Source organism: Athene cunicularia (assembly GCF_003259725.1).
Source record: "Athene cunicularia isolate RWA chromosome 2 unlocalized genomic scaffold, athCun1 chr2_part1, whole genome shotgun sequence".
NCBI lineage: Eukaryota > Metazoa > Chordata > Aves > Strigiformes > Strigidae > Athene > Athene cunicularia.
The window spans coordinates 130434457-130455653 of NW_020799095.1; the positions used below are offsets into that span (position 1 = coordinate 130434457).

The following is a 21197-nucleotide window of genomic DNA, read 5'->3' on the forward strand; positions in this document are numbered from 1 at the left end:
CCAGCAACAACACAACCTGACCTGACATAGTAAATGAGCCCAAACCCTGAGGAGAGCCTGCCCACCTACATCCCTGGGCATGACATCACATGGTATGAAATACTCCAATGAAAGTTAACTCCATCCTGTTCAAAGCCAGGACAACCCGCAAAACAACCCCTTCTAATGAGCTTGTACCAAGGAACGTATATTCATTTAAAGAATTTTGAATGTCAAAATTTATGTAAGGAAGTGGCATGCACATGGTGGTCTCTAGAAAGAGTAATAAAAGTTGGATCCTGACAAAAAGTCCCTACTGCCTGAGAGGAAACACACTGTATTTTAAACTAACGAATGTGTTAAAAATTTACATGTTATGATTACAGAGGTTTTTTGTAAATCTTCGAAACAGTTGTAGTGTTGACAGCTACACTTCTCTTTAATATATAGTATTCTGGTGGTTTTGTGTGATAGAATGCTGACTGTTTTAGCAGATAAATTATTGTTTGCTTAGGTTTAAGAATGTTTCAAAATTTTTCTTATTTAAAAAGCAGAAGCAATAAATTTACTGAAATGGTGTACACATCTCAGGCTGACAGTTGCGAAGGAAATGACAGAATATAAGTAAAAATTCCTTAATGTCCATGTTTTGTATAAGTTGCACCTGATGTACATTGATTAACCAGGAAATTCTTGCAGCCATTGATCTAGCTTTGTAACTGATAAATTATATTTGGAAATGTATTCTTTACTATAGTGGTGTCTGAAGTTAGCTTAGAAAGAATAAAAATAAAATACAAAAATTAAAGTGAGTTGTTAAAAATACAGTTGGGCTATTAATGTGTAATTGCAAGTTTAGATACAAACATTTTGATTAAATAAAGATAAAACTATATATAAAATCATTGTCTTGTTTTTATGGAAGTTTGTTTTGTGACAACTAAATATCTGGAAATAACTGGAACCTTCCATGAACTTGGCTTCTGTGTTTGATCAGCTGAAAAGTTAGAAAACTATCTAAATTAAGGCAAATGTTTCAGCCATGTATATGGAGGTCTCTAAAATTTATCATACGATTATACTCAATAGCTTTTAAGTTGTTAAAGCTATTTGAATATTAATCACAACAATACAGGTATAGAGTATTACATGTATGAGCATACAGTGCACAAAAAGTATACGGCGTGAGAGTAACTTGCAAATAAGTCAGGAATTGAAGTTTTGTCTTAACATAGTGCTAAAAAAGCCATTAGTGTTCTTTTTGTAAAGATTGTGCTGCTTAAAAAGGGGAAGTATTTTCTACTAGTATCATGTCAATGTTCCAGTCTCCTGCTGTAGGTCATATTGTATGCTGAGATCTTACTTTAATGAAACTTCCCAAGCTTTTGAATTTGTAGAATGCAGTGAAAACTGTAGAGGGCTTCCAGTATGTGCTTGTGGCTGAGAAATCGCTTTACTACTTGAACCTCCCTATACTGGCAGAAAAATCCTGAAAAGTACCATTCCCAGCTTGGAAAGAATTCCCATGGTGTGTGTTCTGTGGAGAATGGTCACTAGCTCACTTTTGGCTTGAACCCATCTCCAGCAGTAACTGAGGAAGAAAGGACTGGTAGACCAATATCTGTGACCCCAACATTTTTCAGTTGTGTTGAGTTTGAAACTTCGTATCTTAAGGAAACCAGATATGCATGATTTTCTGTCATTCAGTCTTGTCTTCCTCTTGTTCTGCACTGCTCTATTAAATTTTGAACCTTTTGACTAGTTTCAAAGAATTCTGATGGAGAATTTGTCATTTTAAAGATAATGACCTATACATTTATGAAAATCAGTGGCATCTGGGAAAACCCTAGTGGGTATACTCCTCTTTGCCATTGGCATGTATAATCCATTGCCACTTCATTACCCCCTTTCCTCTCTTTCCACCCCTAGCAGCTGCCATAACCCAAACACTGCCCAAATGATGTTCAGCAATGAAAAGAGCTGCTCACTTGGATAGCACATTCTCCAGACAAAGCTTTGTGCTTCAGACCTTTCTCAGTCATGTCAGAGGTTTGTTGTGTTGTTAGAAATTTGAGAGCTGGGGATTACTCAGTTTGCTGGGTCCCTGTTGTAGGTATGCTGCTCAATAGTGTTTGGGATTAGGAGAAAATTTGTTCTGGACAGTATTCTGCCTTCCTCTGAAGGAAGTGGGTGGCAAGGTTATGTTGAAATAAAAATTATTACTACATCCTTGGCAGGTGCTTGGTGGAGGGAATTCTTACACATGAGGTCTGGCTTTCTAATAAACTGCAGTAGGAAATGTGTTAGGGGAAAGTACCCCCTAAAGAAAGTGTGAAATGGAGCTGGAACTACAACCCACTAGGACAGTGGAGGCAGCAGGTACCCATAATAGTCTACCACCACAAAGGAAAGAGATGTTGTGGTGAGGAGTCTGGTGCCAGTTGAAATGGGGTTGGGGACTAATGTTAGCCCTCTAGCAGTTTGAACAGCTTATAATAGGAAGAGTGACCTGGATGGGCCAAGTTTTTACTAATGGTTCTGAGTTTTTGGTCCACAAGTTTTTTCTAATGAATCTGTGATGTGATTGAGCTGTGTTCACAATGGTGTTTTGATCTTCCTGCAGTTCAGGATAACATACTTGATAAATGCTAGAGAAATAGCAATCAGCTGTTCTCAATATTTCAAGGGGCTTGTAACAAGGTTGAGAGTATGTCCAGTCTTTGGTACAGTGTCTTCCAAAATAGCATACAAAAAAAAATATAAACTGGCTTAAATGCAGTGGTGTAAGAAAAATTTGTTGTGGTTCTTACCAGTTCAGTGACTGGACCTGTTGGTGGCTGTGTGATCTGATGAAACCATAGTTAATGTCTCAAACGTCCAGTAAAGAACTTTGATAAAGGAAATTGTTTCTGTGGAAATGCAGAGCTGTGCAGGGAATGGCAGGAAGATGTGGTGAGAGGAGAGGATCCCATGGAGGTGGCATCTCACTTTTCTGGGGCTGAACTTCCCTATCTTGAGCAACTCTGTAAAGAGATGACAGAAAAGCCATTTTCACAATGCATACATCAAGAAGAAAGGTTAGACAATGGTTGTACCTGCAGGGAGAGGGGAGTAACTCCTCAATGACCCCGAAGCCCACTCACCCATTTCCAGAAGAATCTGAAGGTACAAACTATGCATGCACAAAAGCAAGGAGAATTCTAGAAGCATAGACTGTGCATGATGCCTAATTAGCCTAATGAGTCCAAGTGTCTGCCCAGAAGAGGGACAGGATGTGAGTCAAAGCCATGGGTGGCAGCACCCCTCCAGAGCTGGGCTGACTGGACCAACACTGGAACCAGGACTGGTGAAATCTTTCTTTTTTGTCTTTCTTGCTTGCTCTCTCTCCTTTTATCTCCCATTCTCTATACCTGTATGCCTCCATATAAGACAAGGCTTCTTGGGGCATGTTTAAAACTTGCCAGCCTATGTTACAAGATCTGCTGCTGGTTGGTTTATGTTGTAAGGTTTGTCAGTGTATGTTATGAAGCTTATCACTTGTGGCAGAGGTTGCAAGGCTTAATGACAAAATTTTGTGCCAGTATCTGTTGTGAGCAAATAAAAATTGAGTTTTGTGAATTGAAGAATGCCTGGTGTCCTTTCACCTTAATCCTGACCTGAGTCGGTGAATCTGAATTGGGATGTGACAGGGTGAGGTGCTTCTTTAACAGCCCCTGAATTGTGTGTTAGGCTGGATGACAGTAGAACTGATTTGGAGCTTCCATGTGTGGAGATAAACTGTTTCAACTTGGAATATATTTTGTGCTTTGTTCAGACTTTTTTAAAGATTTTTTTTTTTTTTAAAAAGGGTATCAGTTCTTAAGATTTTATTGTTTCTGCACACAAGTTGGAAAAGAGAATACAAATGCTGTAGGTCACTTTTCTCATGTTTTCAGTCAGTTCTCCTGAGTGTGTTTCCTGTCAGTCTTTCCTCCCAGTCCTTCAGCGTAAATTTTCCAGCCACTCTTCCTTCTTGTTTGCAGGGACAGAGAGTATGTGGGGCAAAAGGACCCTTTTTAGCCCACATCCATCTTATATTGAAGATGCCCCACATCATCAGTTTTGCTGAAGGAGCTCACCTAGCACTAAGTCCTGCTACATCTCTCCTCCTGACTATTTTCCTTTCAGGCCACCCAGGCGTGAGAATGACTGAGTTCTGTGCACTGAGTTAGGTGGAACAAACATTTAGGAATTGCCTGTTTTTTTTTTTTATCCTGTCTATCCTTCTATAATAGTGCCAAAACTTGAGTAGAGTTGCCAGTTGCTACTGTAATACTTATTATTTGTTTTGTTCTTGGTTGCTTTGAGAGCTCTAGTCACGGATCAGGACTCCCCTGATTAAACACTCTGTTAAACACAGAATAATGTAACAGAACTAAGATGCCCCCACCCATATCCCCCCAAAGCTGGACAAACTTTGTTACATGAGGAAGACTGAAATCTTTAGAAAGCTTATCCTAGGAGAAATTACAGAAAAGCTATTTTGAGATGTTTATTTGTATTAAAAAGCACTTACATCATGGTAGGTGGCCTCAATTTTTTAAAAACACAATAAATGTATCAGAAACTTTACTAGATGATCAGTTAATAGTTTATAATATAACCTTATTTCCAAAATAAAAATATTTTTACAACTCACTTCCCTCAGAGACTTATAATTTTATTTGTTACTCTATTTTAGGGTGTTGAGAAATTGGGGTGTATTTGTGAGGAGCACTTAGAAGAGCCTGTTTTATTTTTCTTTGGCTCTATGGACTTATCACCATAGGCTTTCAGACTCTGACAGCTCCCTTTCTTGTGAACAAAGGAATGTTGCTCTCAAATACCTCAGATAATTAGCTAATCAGAACAGTAGCAACATCACAGGGAGACAGTATTGCCCAGAAATCAATAGGCAGGCAGCACACATTCTGCAGTACTGGTGCAACAGACTTCCTACAAGTTTCTTGGCTTTCGTTTGGGGCTGCTGTGGCAGGGTTTTAGCTTGTCCACAGCTTTTGTATGGATTTTTAACTCATACCTCTATTTCAGAGTACATTGTGCTATGCTAATATAGAATTAACAAAACGTGGCTTCTGATAACAGACTGAGAAATCATAGAATTAGAGTGGTTTGGTTTGGAAGGGACCTTAAAGCTCATCTAGTTCCACCCCCCAACATGGGCAGGGACACCTTCCAACTAGCCCAGGTTGCTCAAAGCCCCGTCCAACCTGGTCTTGAACACTGCCAGGGAGGGGGCAGCCACAGCTTCTCTGGGCAACCTCTTCCAGTGTCTCACCACACCCACAGGAAAGAATTTCTTCGTTATATCTAATCTAAATTGTTCCTCTTTCCGTTTGAAATGGTGACCCCTTGTCCTATCACTACACTCCCCGATAAAGAGTCCTTCCCCGCTTTTCCTGTAGCCCCCTTTAACTGCTGGAAGGCTGCTATAATGTCTCCCCAGACCCTTCTCTTCTTCAGGCTGAACAACCCCATCTCTCTCTTCCTGTCCTCATAGGGGAGGTGCTTGAGCATGTCCTCCTTATGTTGGGGGCCCAGACCTGAAAAAAGATGAATGTAGCCTCCTGATCTAGTACAGGTATCTTAGTATGCCTTGCTGGTTGCTGCTACTGCTGATTTATCTGAATCTAACATCAGCTGAGATCAGATGCAACAAGACGCAAATGCAGGCTGACGCCTTGTTTAAATTCCTTTTTGATTACTCCAGTTTGTCTATTATTCTTAACCAGGTTACCCTTGCTTATTCCCCTCACTCATCAAGGTACTTTGCCTCTTCCCTGAATTCCTTGGTATTTCTCCTTCATAGTCTAGTACATAATTTAAAGGGTAGTTTTTTAATAAGTTTCTATGTGAAATAGTACTGAAAAAAAATTAAGTAGAAAAAAATAAAGACCTTCCATCATGTTCTCATCTGCCTTAAGAGAAAGACAATGCTTAATCTCGGAGTACTCACTCCAAGGTTTTGCCAGTTTGAAAAGATATAAAACTGGGCTTTGTAACAGTGAGGGAAAACGGACTGTCTTGAATAGATTTTTGAAGGTATAACAAATGAGGAAGCTATATGTAATTTCCATATACAGAACTCCTTAATATTCTACAAAATAGTAACCCAATCTGGTTTGGCTAAATCTTCTTTTCAGTTTTTTATATTGACATAATTTTTGAATTTACATATATTATTTTAAAGTTAGCATGCATTGGACTTAGCTCACGCCTTCAAAAAGATTTACAGATGTCATAGTTAAGTCACCGATTTTTCTCTCTTTCAGTGTTGTTATCCATTTAGTTTGCTGTTCATTAGAAGAATGATAAAATTAGTTTTTATTACTTTTTCTTAGTAATTATTAGTTTTTATTAAAATTTTGTGTTTCCATGTTTCAGTTTCTGTTTGTTGATAACTCTTAGTAAAACTTTATTTGCAGGATAATTGTGCAGTGAAATTACTGAGGCTGTATTAAGGTTGATGACTCAGTTGTAATGCTTGACCTGTGTTAGCCAGCAGTGTTGTTGCAAGATTAGACAGAGGTGTAGTATGAAAGAATTTGTCTGTTTGTGTGTGTATGTAATGTATATTCACAGTTGTTTACCAGTGGAACATAATCAGTTATCTTTCTGAAACCAAGATCTTGATAGTGCTTACTATTTTAGTGAAACGCGTATTTTTAAAAAGACTGTCTTAAAAACTATTATTTTTTGTTTCATTTTTGCATGGAGGGCAATCACAGAGCAGTTTGGGATGATCTCTGGAGATCACCTAGTTTGAACCTCATGCCCAAAGCAAGTCCAATTAGAGCAGATTGCTCCAGGGCTTGGCCAGCCAAGTGCTGAATAGCTCCAAGGATTGAGACTGCTCCACTCTCTGGGCAGCCTGTTCCAATACATGATCACCCTCCTAATTAAAAAGCTTTTGCCCTGCTTGGAATTGCCTGTGTTTCAGATTTGTCAGTGTGCTGTGAGAGGATGAGTAGCAACAGACACAAGAGTCTGGCTCCCTCTCCTCTGTACCCTCCCAGTAGGTAGAGTAGGATCTCCCTTTTCCAAGCTGAACAGCCCCAGTTGTCTCAGTCTTTCCTGAGGGAGAGCTTATGTGCTTCAGCCCCCTAACCACCATGGTGGCCCTCTGTTGGACTGGGTTCTGGTATGTCCATGTCCGCCTTGTATTGCAGAGCCCGAGGCTGAGTGCAGTATTCCACATGATGTCTTACAAGGGCCAAAGAGAGGGGAAGAACATACCCCGGGCTTCACCCTTGCTAACAGAGCCCAACACAGTTGGCCACCTTTGCAGCAAGGGCACACTTCTGACTCACGTTCAACTTGCTATCCACTCGGACTCTTGGATTCTTTTCTGTAAAGCTGCTTTCTAGCACTTTATGTCTCAATCTGTAGAGTTACACAGAGTACCTCTATCCCAGGTGCAGGATTTATCATTTGTACCTGGACTTCACAGAGTTCCTGACAGGCCATTTCTTCAGCCTCTCAAGGAGGATATCAATAGCCGCCCTGCCCACCAGTGCATTGGTTTCTCCCCCTAGGTTGGTACCATCCACAGCCTTGCTGAAGGTGCACTCTATCCCTTCTTCCAGGTCTTTAATAAGGATGTTTTAAACACCATGAGCTTGGTCTTTAAAGAGAAAAAGACCTATGCATTTTAAATTTGTAAAGCAGAATGAGCAAAGATAATAAACTCCACTTACTAGGAAAGTTCATAATAAACCTCATCTATTATGTGTTCAGGTCTTGTCAATTGTAATTCACTTTAAACCTTGCAATAACTGTTTTATACTGCAGTAGAAAATTGACTGAGGAAGTCGCATGTAAATTTACTAGCCTAGGTGTCTTTAGCATGTTACTTATGACTTGCATAGCTTTAGAAGTAACCATAGTGATCTATAAAAACATTTCAGCCAAGTACATGGCTGAAACACAGGTACAAACTCATTTGCCAAAAGGGAAAATGGAGCCTGGTTGTGCAAACTTGTATTTGTCATGATCCAAGGTATATTTGTATAACAGCATCCATAAGCAGAACCTCATATTACAATTTTTAAAGTTTTCTAGGCTTTACTTATGATACAGGCTAGTGGGAAAAGATATTTTTGTAAATGAGTGTTATTTTTTTAAAAAAATAATCTCTCTAGGTACATCATGAGAATTTTTAGATTTCCGCTGTTGTGACTTGTTTGGAATCACTCTCGTTAATGTTCAAATAAATGGGTGTTTATTAAATCTCGTACTATAGTTATTAGCACTTTTAGAATGTAACTCCCTTCCCACCCCCAGTATAATTTTGACTTTAAAATGTTTGTCATCTGGTGTGAGGTGGATTTATGGGAGCGCAGTAGTTTTAGTGCCTTTTGGCCGGGTGTTTCTGATGACATCACTGTGATCTAGACATAGTGTGTGACTATAGTTGGTTCCAGTGTTAAATAGTTTCATAATTATGCTAGTTTTGGCAGTTCACTTGGAACTTTTTCCCTTCTCCTTAATGAACATGTTTTACTTCTGGGCTTATGAGACAGCCACATGTTTGAGAAATTAATAGTGTGCTCTTAAAGTTAATGTTGAGCAGAAGCATGCAGATACAGAAATCTTTTGGATATATGTCTACATAGGAATGTAGTTCCTATAATGTCATGGCCACTGTTATCTTCCGGTAATTAAATACAACATTTCTTTATGAAGTATCAGTAGTTGTTTTGAAAAATAGTGTGTGTTCACATTCAAAAAACCCCATTGTAGCTCTAAAACCTTTTTGATATTTGAGTAATGTAAGGGAACAAATGGATGTTATTCCCAATTAAAAAAACTTTTTTCAAATGTTCGTCCAGGTTGAATTTCTCTTAAAAGTTGGTATACTCTGTTACTTCATATGGATTAAGTCGCATAGGTATATTTCTGAGGTAAATTTTTGTTTTGTGTTTTGGCACTGTCTTGGAATATGTACCTTTTTGTTTTGATTATTTGTAGGTTCAGCTTGCTCTAAGCATTTGCAACGATGTTCCATCACAACAAAGTTGTAGCTCAGGGAAGTATAAAAAGCCTATTGTACTGAATTTATTAACAGGTTAAGATTTGAGACTTAATTTCAAAATCAACACAATCTAAAGGTTCTTTGCTCCTTTCCTTTAAAATAAACAAACCCCCCTAAATCCCAGTGTGCTAGTGTGTATTCCTAACTCTCTGAAAGTGCTAAAAACTTATTTCTTTTTTCATTTCACTATAATACTCTATATGATTAAAACTGCCTAGATTTTGCATGTGATTCATCGAACATGGTTGTATCAGTGTGTAGATAGAAAAGTTATACTTGAATGTAGTCAGGCCTGATACAGTTAACACTCAAAAATAGAATGCCTTCCCCATCCTGCTGGTGTCCCTTTTTCTTGCAGCCAACATAAATATTAAAAGGTAAGTGTAATATGATCCTATCAGATCATTAAATAGTTGCACCGCAGCATTCTGTACAATCTCCAAGTGAGCTCTGTAAGGAAGGAAATGTGCTAATCAAGCTGTTTGGTTGCTGTGACATCTCGGGTTTTTTTCAAGTTCAAAACATAAATAGCAGTATGGTGACTGATCTGAAAAAATACTTTCGTGTACATATGAACTAGTTTCCAAGAAAGACGATATGGTTAAAGGTTATTTCAAAAAAATTAGCTTAGAAGTCTGTGATCTAATTTTTCTTGGTCAGCTGGAGACATGAAGGAGAAGGTGAGCTTTTCTGATTACAAAATATACATGTTTATGAAGAGGCTTCTGTCATCCCAGGTTTAAAGATAAAACAAGAGCTTCAAGCTGTCATTATTGCTCAGGTGTGCCCTGAAGAGAGTGGTGGCTTTCTAATGACATTGCACTGTAGTTAGAAGTTCTGAGAGAGTCTTTGAGAGACTCTCATTCCTCAATGAAAAGCATCGGAAGGTTGTCAGAGATGAGAAAGCAAACAAAAGCCCTCCAAACAGAAATGAACTTTTTTCATGCATTGGAATGGGAAAGTCCTGTAGGACAGAAATGGCCCCAAACCCATGAATTGAAAAACAGCAAACAGCTTGTTTCAGTATTATATTAATGACCAGAAAATCTGAAATCCTTTATGGTAATCCGTCCTTCTTTTAGAAGCAGTCTTCCACCCTTCTGATGTATGAATGGGTCTGTCTTCTGCAATTTCCTTAAATAAGTTCAGCCTTCTATTTTTTTTTTTTTTCCTCAAGCTAAGGTTATATTGCTCATCATCTTTTTTTCTTACTGAAATGGTATTTCCTTTTTTATCAGAGAATTTCTTTGTGTTCTGTTTTTCTAAATGGGAAGTGGAAGAAACTGTCTCTTAAATTGTTGTTGAAATTGTAGACTTCTATTCGAAATGTATCATTACATGTAACTTTTAAATTTTTTTTTTCTGCTAAAACATTAAGAAGCAAGTAGTGTGAAGATTCCATTTCATAATCTCTCTGAGATGATTAAAAATGCCAAGTAGCATGCAGGGAAACACATGCTCTTTCTTGTACAAAAACCCAACACAGTTTAAGCTGTTTGCATTTTGGTGGTTAACAGATTTAAGAATATTAGAGCTGTGTACTGCAGTACTTGAGATTTCTTCCATAAACTTGTCTTTTTATCGACACGTTGTGTGATCCTAGTAGTGCCATGACCCAGTGAGTGTTTTGCTCTTTTTCTGCAAGAGACTACATCTGTCAAAGAGGTAATTTGGCTTGGGTCAAAAGTTGTAAGAATTTGCTTCCTCTCTAACCTGCTCTTCTAATACACTCTTGGCTTTCTTGCACTTCAGTCTTGTAGTTAAACTGTCATTCTGGAATGTAATGTGAATACTAGTGGAGTATTTAAAACCTTAAATTCAGCTAATTAAGATTTTCTTGGGTCTGTGAATTTCATTTTGTAAGGCTTATATTGCATTCTCTAATTACGAGCCATGTTTCTCACTTCTGAATTCCTTAATATGAATAAGCTATATAGAAGCTCAAGATGAGCAGGTGCCCTCAGTTCATTTATCTTTTCTGAGGCCTACTTTAGAAGTCTGCAAAAATATTTTGCTTTGTGAATCAGCTTTAATTAACTGTATTAGGAAGGACATGACTCTGACATCTTGGAACCTTCTGAGGTGGTTTCATGAGTAGGCATACAAGCTCATAAAATTCAGTAATTTCTCATATTTGTTTTGGTAGTCTGCTCTGTCTCTGTAGGAATGTTTCAGCAGAAATACAGCTAGATGAAATGTATTCAGTTGGAATTAACAGTTAAATGGCTGAGTTTTTTTAAAAAATAGAAGTTAGTGGAAGAATCAATTGCAAATAATTTTTTTAATGTTGTTCAGCTAGTTTTGTAATTCCTATAGTTAAATATATGTACAGGATTGAACTGATGGAAAAACAGTAATGGAAGTTTAATTTGCCAAATCTTTGCCAAGTCATTCTCCCCACATTCATTTTCTTTTAGTCTGGTTAACTTGGTTGCTTCCTTTTCCTCTAGCAGGAAGACCATGAAAGTTGTGGTTCCAGTTCAACAAACCGCAGCACCATGGAAAGCATGAAATCAGCAGTAAAACCACGACGAGTTCATCAGTCTGCTTCCCCTGACCCCGATTTACCTCCAGGTAATCCATAATTTCAGAAGCTGGATTGTATTTGAGTGATAGAAAATTCTACATTTCATTCCGGTGGCCACAGTGTCTAAGTTAGACTTATATCTCTGTCCACCTGCAAATCATGTAACGTTGAGTGAAATACTTGGGTATTCTAAAACAGAACCAAGTTGCAATAAAACATAGTTAAACCTTATGTCTTTTCTTTCCATTTTGTCAAATCCTTAAATTTACAGAATTTACTTATAGTGCAAGATAGATTAGCATGAGAGACATAGGGCTAGTGTGTTAGATTTTTATCGTCTGCTGCTCTTGTTCTTCTCTTTCAGATCACTCTGTTTTCTACTCCTCATTAAATGCTCAGAGGTTCACAGTAGGTTCTTTTCTTGTATGTTTTCAAACATCTTGTTTTCAGATTGTTATAGTAGTTCTAAAGGTAAGGTTTTCTCTTTGGAAGTAATAATTCTGAAAGATGTTTCTTATTGCATCCTGTATCTATTGGTAGAGCTATTCAGCACTTTTTTTTCTTTTTTCTGACATGGAATTTGGCTCTGTTGAACTTGGAGATATATGATATAAAAATGCCTAAGGAATTATAGATCTGATTACTATTGTATCTGAGTTTGCACAGAAATTTGAAGTATAGGGTGCTGTTCTGTGCAGTAAAATGAAATTGGAGAGTACTGGAATGAATTGCAGTTTGCCTTCTGCAAAGTAGTTGCATGTAGTTTAGATGGGTTAAAGACATGAGTTTTGTGTTAGGCCTTTTTTCTGTCTTTTGCTAACAGGAAATTTATAATTGCCTTGAATCAAAAGAGAACACTGATATTTAGTGTGTGGAATATTATGTACTACAGAGTATTATCTTGCATTGGAATGGGTGCTTGAGGCCAGAGGTGCTCCTAAAGCTCTGAGACCCAATAAAGTCTGGTGGCTTGGAATTGCAGGACTCCTGGCATCCACCGTTTCCTACCATGGACAGCGCTTCGGCTCCAGCGCTTCCTTTGTTGGTTCTTTGGGTCTCACCTGTGAACAGGAGTCAAAGGCTTACCAGCCACCGATTGGATGATTATGTTGCCTTCAGGGACAGTTTTAGGATTTTGGTTCCTCAAGTTTCTATCAGTGTTATCTGTGGACCTTCCAGAAAGGTGTAGTCTTAGCGAAAGGCTAGAGGTCTGCTTATTGTAATGTTGACACCTGATGAAGCGAAAACATTTCGAAAGACATGTTTCCACAGATCCAGATGTAACACACAATTGAAAATTGGCTTGTGTATTGTCTTTTATGAATATATTGTGGTTCTTAATGATTAGTGTGCTTGTCCGAATTGCCCATATTGTATTTGCAGTACTGTAACAAATTATTAGGTCTGGTGCCTTCTTACATTACTATTGGATGGATTCTGCAGATGTACTTTGTGCTTCTGTGAAACTGCAGGGTGTTACCATCTCCTTCATTGTCATCACATTCCTTCTTCGACTTCATAAAGTATGTTGGTAGTGAAGTCTAATGATTCAGAGAGCTTTAGTGAAATCTTACCTTATTCAGTGGACTGTAAGTTACTTTCCATGTCACTAAGTTTTCTAAATAGTTGATTTTGGTTTTAGTTTTTGATGCATAAATAACACTGTTTAATTTAGAGGTCCTATGTGGTAAACAGCCTCCGTGATGGTTAGAGGCCTCCTTATAGGAAGATTTTATATTGTGGTATAGGATATGGCTTTGCTAAGCTTTAATTTGCACATCCTTGATTTTTCTAAGATGTTGTCATCTACTTAGACTTGTTGTAGTCTTTGGAGGAGATAGGTATTATACTACTGTTGTAATTTGTTGAAAGATTATTTTTCCTTTAGTTCTGCTGTGTTCTCGGAGATGAAGCTAGGCAGAGATTAGCTAAAACTGTACCTTTGGTGACAATAGAGCACTGCTAAACTTAAGATGTGTAGATGTGTCTATTCTTATGATACTGATTCTGTTGAATCAATAGGCTACTCCATGGACTATAGTGTTACGATATTTTGGAGGGTTGGATCTGACACTGCATTTGTAGCTCTTGCTGCATCGTATGGCCTGCCATATTCTGGAGAATTTCCAAAAAGCATAAATGTGGATTTTGTGTGCACCTCAGGAGAGAATTTATCCCTACAGATTTTCTGGTATTTTTAGTCACTTCATCGTAGAACACCTGAATTGTAGTGGCAAAGATGGTCATAGTTTTGTATTTAAAAATTACAGGAAGAAGCAACCTCCACCTGTTTTCTTCCACTTGTATTTAAAACAATGTTTTTTTTTTTTTAAATAGTATTACACGAGAACTTGCTGATGCTTTTATTAAATGTTTGGGATAGTAAGAATTACAATTTAAATTAATTTTCTTAAAAGACTGATCATCAGTCATGAGAATCTGATTCTGTTGTATTTGAAGCTAAACTTAATTAGAAAGTTGGTACCTGTATTGTATTTTTAACAATATGCTGCACCCCTAGTTTGGAAGAGTCTTCTCAGAAGTGTTTTATTAAATCCGTGACCCCTGTTTTATTTGGAATATATAATTCTGCTCCTTTCTTTAATGCATTCACCCAAAAACCCACACAGATGAAAGCATTGTTGCTCTATTCTTGCATACTGCTGGAAATGATCAGTAGAGCTCTCTTTTCTTCTGCTGTGATGCTGGATTTGTAATATTTTTGTCATTCACAGCAGGAAAATGTAAATTATATTGACTTTGAAAGACACATGAAAGCAAAATATTGAAAAGCGTTGGACCTGTGGAGGGAGAACTTCACTTTCTTCAGTGAAATCACTCTCTTTCTTTAAAATTATAATTAAAATACTTGTTATGATTTTATAGTTGCTAGTTATATAGTCTGAAAATTACTTTTATGCTGAACTTAAGAAAAGCAACTAAATGCTTTGTGCTGGCTTCCATTTGTATACAGGTCAGTTTACAACACTCTAGTGATGAATATGGGTCCCTTATGCCCCTTATATATAAATAATATATCTAGTTTTCTGAGTTCATATGACCTAAAAATATGTTAACATTTTAAGAAGTCAGTGAGAAAATTATTGAAAACAAGTCATGCCACATATTTTTCAAAAGTTTTTTTAGATTGATATGCTAAAAAGGTAAATTTGGGTTATGCTGGAACTCTGACAGTACTAAGCTGTCAAAATTTTGACTTTTACTGCATTTCTGGATTTTTTTTTTTTTAGTAGTCAGTGGTCTAAAACATTTCTCAGATTATGTTTTAATACAATTACAATCCTGTAAAGATGGCAGGAGATATTAAAGTGCTATTTCTTCGTGCTGGAACTTGCTTTGCTCAAAGGGTGACATACGCTCTTGAATATGTGATGTATTTTATAATTAAGGTTTTAATATTGAATTACTTTTCAAACACAGAAATGTACCTGATCAGAATCAAATTATTCTGCTACTGGTAGCGGAAAGCATGTTTTGCATTTAATAAAAGGGTGATTGGAGGCTTTGAATGCTAAAAAAGGAAAATGTTTTATGTCAGCTGTGTAAATTTGCAGTTGTGGAGCTCAAGAAAATCACTTATGTAATGGTAAAATGTTCCATGTACTCTAAGGTGAAAAGTAATATTTGAGTGTGAAAATGATGAATAGCTAGAAAAAGCAGAGTAGAATGGAAGTAGCAACCTGAGTCTCCTCCTTCTGATCTCATAGTGTTTTGATATTCATTTGAAGTTTTATTTGAATTAAAATAGTTGATAGAAATGAGTGTTATTTAATGCAGGTTTTGCAAAACTGCTCTTGAAGCTTGTGGATTTAAACCTGTATCATTAACTGGCTTTTTTCAGTGTAGTTACCAAATTTAGGTCTATAGCATGTGCTAAATGTATTTTTAGATAGAATGTGAGCAATGTTATTAAATTTTAAAACTTAGAAATTTTAAGGCTTTATTTTTTTATTTTTTTCCCCCAGTACAAATAAGTTAGCTCTGTAGTTACATTCAGTATACATAAAAGATGTGAATATGGGTAGTATTTAATTTCTTTACCATATTGGTAAAATATGAGTGTTTACTGCATACTGGGAATTCACAGATGAAATAATTTTTCCAATCACATTATGTCTGAAAAAACTTATATGTATTTCTTTCCAATAGGCTGCAGTGCAGGTGCTTACTATTTGGGTTGTTGACAGAAGCTGATTTTGCTGTACCTCACAGGGGTCTTACTGAGCATGGTGTGGATATATTAGCTTTTAGAATGAAAAAGTACTAGTCATGTTGATGTTTATTTAACTTTTAAAAACCTAGGTGAGGGGGCAAATAAGTATAACATACTCAAAAAGTAGCTTAGTAACTGCTGTTCACTTTTCCAAACCTGTTCCTAAGTATCTTTCAAATTAGTCATTAAAATTCTTTGTCCTGAGTCTTCTGTTTTCTTAATTAGTTTGAAAGTTGATTCTTGCCACAAAAAAATTAATCTCTTATGCTATATTATATTCTTGGTATTTAAAGGGGTTTTGGTATAGTTTGTTGCATTTCCAGGTTGCTGATTGACTTAACTGCACTGTTTATAGAGAGTTTTAAATCCCGTGATTTTGGATAAATAAAGGACAAGGATACTTGGTTTGTTTTAATTTTGGTTTTAAAAAAGAATGCAAGTTGGAAATAATGACTTTAGCAATAAATGAATTTGGGATTGTGTCTTCCTTAACTTCTAAGAATTTGTTTTATTTTGTAGGTTATGTTCAGAGTTTGATTAGGCGTGTTGTAAACAATGTCAACATTGTGATCAACAATCTCATATTGAAATATGTGGAGGATGATATTGTTCTCTCAGTCAATATTACATCTGCAGAATGCTATACAGTGGATGAGTTTTGGGATCGAGCATTTATGGACATCTCTGGTGAGTAGATTTTTTTGGTTTTTTTTCATTTTAAGTATCACAGTGGAAGAAGTTAAAATGATACAGAAATTTGCAAGTCTAATAAAAATGGCTGTGTATGTCAGAAGTATGATACTTCCTGCCTTTTTAAATTTCTTATCAATTTTTCCTTTGTCCTCCATTTTGAAGAGCCAATTATAATAAAATAGCTTGATTCTTAACGCATACTTATATGGTCACATGATACAACATGTTTTATAGTCCTCTCTGCTCATACTTGCCATCTTTCTGTGATTGCATTTGATTTTGTGCTTGCTGCTGACAGTGAATGCTTAGGCAATCTGTTTATAATTTTGTGAACAAGCAGTAGCATCTTAAGGCATTCCGATGCAGTTGTTTGTGACAATCTTGAAACTCTTTAAGTAGGCTGGCTAGAGAGGTAGTAAAATAGTAGCCAGCATGGCATATGAATTGCAACGGCAAACTTCATTTCACTTTACATTTTCAGGGAAAAAAAGCCCAAACTTTTTGATTATTATCTTTGTCTTCAGCATTTGAATGTCTTGGTCCTTGATTTACCAACATTCACCTGTAAGTCTAAGTGTTCTTACTGACATTTGGTAGGGATGGAATTTGGGCATGGTAAGAATATTCTGAGATCCCACAGAAGATCTTTGGTAGAATGGTGAATTTAATTAATGGTTTCCTGATGACTGGACCTATTTCTTTGTACTGGCTAAAATTATTGCAAACCAATATACAAAATTACAAAACACATTTCATGTTAAGATCACTATAATAGCTCCTGTTTACTTTAGAAGATTCAGAAGAAAACTTTTTGGGGAAAATATGCATGAATCTTTCTGGTCAAATAACAGGAATAATATTTATTGGTCTTATGCTTTCATGTGAAGCATTACTTTTATTTTACAAACTAATCCAAGGTGCAGTGAAGGTATTGAAATTTGAATTGGTTCTAACTAATTTGTCCTCACTATTTAAGAATTCTGCAGGAAGTCTGTGATTCAAATTACTCTCTCTAGTCACATAAGCAAGTACTTTGCTAACAATTTAAATAATGACCACACAACTATCCTGAATTGGTTTCTTCTAGATAAGGACATGTATCCATAACTTACTTTTCTTGTACAATATATTTTTTTTAACCTATATACTTACTTCAAAAGCCACCGATCTGGTACTGAGAAAGATGATCAACTTTTCTGACTGCACAGTATGTCTTGATAAGAGAAATGCTAGCGGTAAAATTGAATTTTACCAGGAACCTCTGCTGTACAAATGTTCCTTCAGGACTCGTCTGCATTTTACTTATGATAACCTCAACTCTAAAATGCCATCTATTATTAAAGTAAGTATCCAAAATAATTTTTTTTGCTATTCATTTGTAAAGTTTGGAGTTTTTTCAAAATATACTTCAAAAATCAAAGTAAAATGAAAAGCTAATGTTGTTGGGTTCTGCTAAAGGGATTTTTTGATTGAGTGTTGTTCATATGATGCAATTAGTTGCTTTACAGTAACAGCATATAAGGAGGTAGTGTTCTCTAAACCTCTATTTTTTTCTGGAATTTTAAAAAAGAAAACATAGTAATTGAAAGGAATAATATGCAGGTAATCTGTTAAAGAAAAAAATAATACTGTATGCTTCCAGGTTCCTGCAATAAGATGGAAAGGATTTTTTGCATGTTATTGCTTCAAATGTAGCTCAAACTGTCATAAATAACAAGAAACTTCAGGGTATTAGCACTATGTAGTGAACCATGTGAAATGGATTAGCAAGCCAAGCTCAGTTCCTAGTGAGCAGAAGTGCAGTATTACTCATGGACATCTGACACTAGGTAACATGTTTACATTCTCCAGTGCAGAAGCAAAATGCTGAGTTGGTGGAGAGACTAAAGTACCTTTCGCTCCTACTTTTTATTTTTCTTGCTCTGAGTAGTCATGCATGTAAGGTTCATCTTCCCTCCCTCCCTCTCTCAATGAATACCAGAGATGCCCATTCAGTTAGCTGAGAATTGTTTTAAGTGAAGACACAGACTTTACACCAGCATTTTCTCAGGCTTTAATAAAAAATAATCGAAGGTATATGAACTGCAAAATAGTAAATGTTGAGATAATTTAGAAGTGTCACTTTTTCAGTTTGGATACTGCATTTGTTTGACTTGTGATATGATTCAGGAAGGCCTAAGCTGTTGTGAACTTAAGGCTGGGAGTTAATTTTTTTTTTCTATAAGGTTTTTTTTTGTATATGCTCGTGATTTTATTGGTTATGTTGCACATAGGTTACTTATCTTTTCCTTTTTTCTTCTTTTCTCATCTTTTTCAATCTTTAAACATAAAATACTGTTTATGAAGACATTCAGAAACATAATTAAAATGAGATTAATATTTAAGTGAATTAATGATTGTTTATTATGATCCAGAGAATAATGTTCCAAAGTTAATGATTTTTAAATCTTAGATCTTTTCTGGTATTTCACTACCATACCGTTATGCAATGATTATATCTACAAATCTGTTTACCCTCACAAGTATTATATTTGATAACTTTCTGATTTGTTGCATCCATGTTGATTGTGTGCTGTGGATCATCAGGATGCAGTTATTTAAAAAGATTTTATTTAAAATATTTAACTCTTGAATGGGAACAGCTGTTTTTTACAATTGAAGTAAAAGGACCTTTTATCAGTAAATAGAACTACTTAATAGAATTAATTCAAGGACGCTTAAAGCTTTTTAAAAGTCTCTGCTGCAAATGAAATTACTGTAGCTTCAGTGTGTCTGAATTACTGAATACCAGCAGCTTGTGTTCTGGTGGTTTGATTCCCAGCTGAAGACAAAAGTCAGCAGCACTCAATAATCTTTCCCTCTAAGTATGTGAAGTTCTTTATAAAGAAAATTTTCATAGTCTGTGTTGTTCACTTGGTAAAGCACATCTGTTTTTCCAGTCTTGAGTGGAAGTTTCCAAGACTTCCATGTTTGTAATAGCATATGCTCTTCTGGTTTCTCTGTAGGGACTAGAATATTTTTATAACCTGCATAATTTTGACTACTGTGGCCAAACTAATCTTAATGAGTTTAATTAAAGTTGAGAATTCTCAAAGGAGAACAGTTAAGTACTTGGATATGTACTTGTATGATTTTTAAATTGGTAACACTAAGCTCCTATTTTCAATTTTAGAGTGAAAATAGTATACGTGGGAGGAGGCAACAAAACACACGTAAAATGATTAGAGTTTCAAGCTTTTTGTTGCTTTTCTTGTTGAAGTCATCATGGGATGAGACAGCCATGAGACAGATGTGCTGATCTGTGCTGGGGATATCAGTCCAGCCTCCCCCTATTTGCAGCAGCACTGACATTTGTCTGACCTGTCAGTCATCTAAAGTCACTCACTATGTTGACAGAAAGCTAACTGAACATGAAGAAATAAATAATTTTCTGCTGGTTTTAGTGAGATGAGTCAATTTACTGAGGAGCAGATGAGTTCCACTGGCACGGTTAAGAGCAGGATCATGATGGGAGGGTAGTACCATACAAAAAATCCAGGAGTGTAATAAAGTTTCAATTAAGACACTGTATAATTATGTTCATTGCCTGGAGTGTTATCTAGTGTTCCTGTCATCCACCATGACATATGCACCTTGTGTGACTTTTAAAAAGGCTTCTGGCAAAATAATATTTTTTCTTCCAAATCTTAAGGTAGTTATTAGCTTCCTATCTTTCCTGCTGTTCATCTGCACAGAAAAGATATTATTGACAACTTTTAATCAGTTGGCCTTGGAAAACTGGTACTGAAGGATTAATTTTTAATTTCCAAAATGTGTTTTAGGATTTTACATGCTGTTTTCTTTCAGAGAATTTTAAGTAATAGCAAAATTCTGATACCTAAAATCTTTAGTCTGTATAAATGTCCTGATACTATGTTGTCACTCATTCTGTATGACTAAGGCTTTATTAATTTAGTCTCATAAATTTAGTTGTGAAGTCTAATTAGTATATTTGCATTTTTTAATAGAAATATTTATTTTACTACTGTATTTTTACCTGTACAATGGATGTGCAGTACTGTTTACAAAGTAATTTTTCATGTTTCTTGAATTCAATTGCATTAAAGCCAATCCTGATGCTTAGTTACTTTCCATCTCCATTAATTTTACCAACAAGTTTTAGAAACTGGACCTTGAGCTAGAAATAGGTCTGATGTTACAGACAGTAATTTTATTACAATAATTTTATTTTATGCAGCTCTTATTTTAATTAAAGATAGATATCTTATAAAGTCTTTTTTTGTCTTTATAGCATGATCACTTACTCATAAAAATATTCTGAAGTATTGCATAAATAGCTAAAATATTTAAAGGAGGAAAATTTTAATCCTAGTCATTAGTCTTTGCAAAGCTTGTTTTCATTTAAAAAAAACTGCTTAATTGTATGTTTGAACTGGAATATCCAGGGAAGCCAGCTTCCACTTCAGGTGGAAGGAATCCTTTTTATCCCCTGTACTTGTCCACTTGCAACAATGTTGGGTGTAGGAAGGAATCAAAATAAAGCATCTTGTATATTAAATCCTATATATAGAGATTTTCTTTAGCATCTGGAGATTTTTATGTATAATGAAAAATGTTTAATCAGATGCATTTATGGACTTATTTTTTAAAAGTTTCTTCAGCCACAATTTTAAAATAATATTTTTATATAT

General features: G+C 35.9%; 1 protein-coding gene across 1 annotated transcript in view; it reads left to right on the forward strand.

The window, feature by feature from the left end:
• VPS13B (vacuolar protein sorting 13 homolog B) overlaps positions 1-21197 on the forward strand; it is a 477299-nt gene that overhangs the window by 31954 nt on the left and 424148 nt on the right. Inside the window, 3 exon segments of the mRNA XM_026841594.1 lie at positions 11506-11626; positions 16333-16500; positions 17667-17848. Of these exon segments, the coding sequence (XP_026697395.1) occupies positions 11506-11626; positions 16333-16500; positions 17667-17848 (471 nt within the window).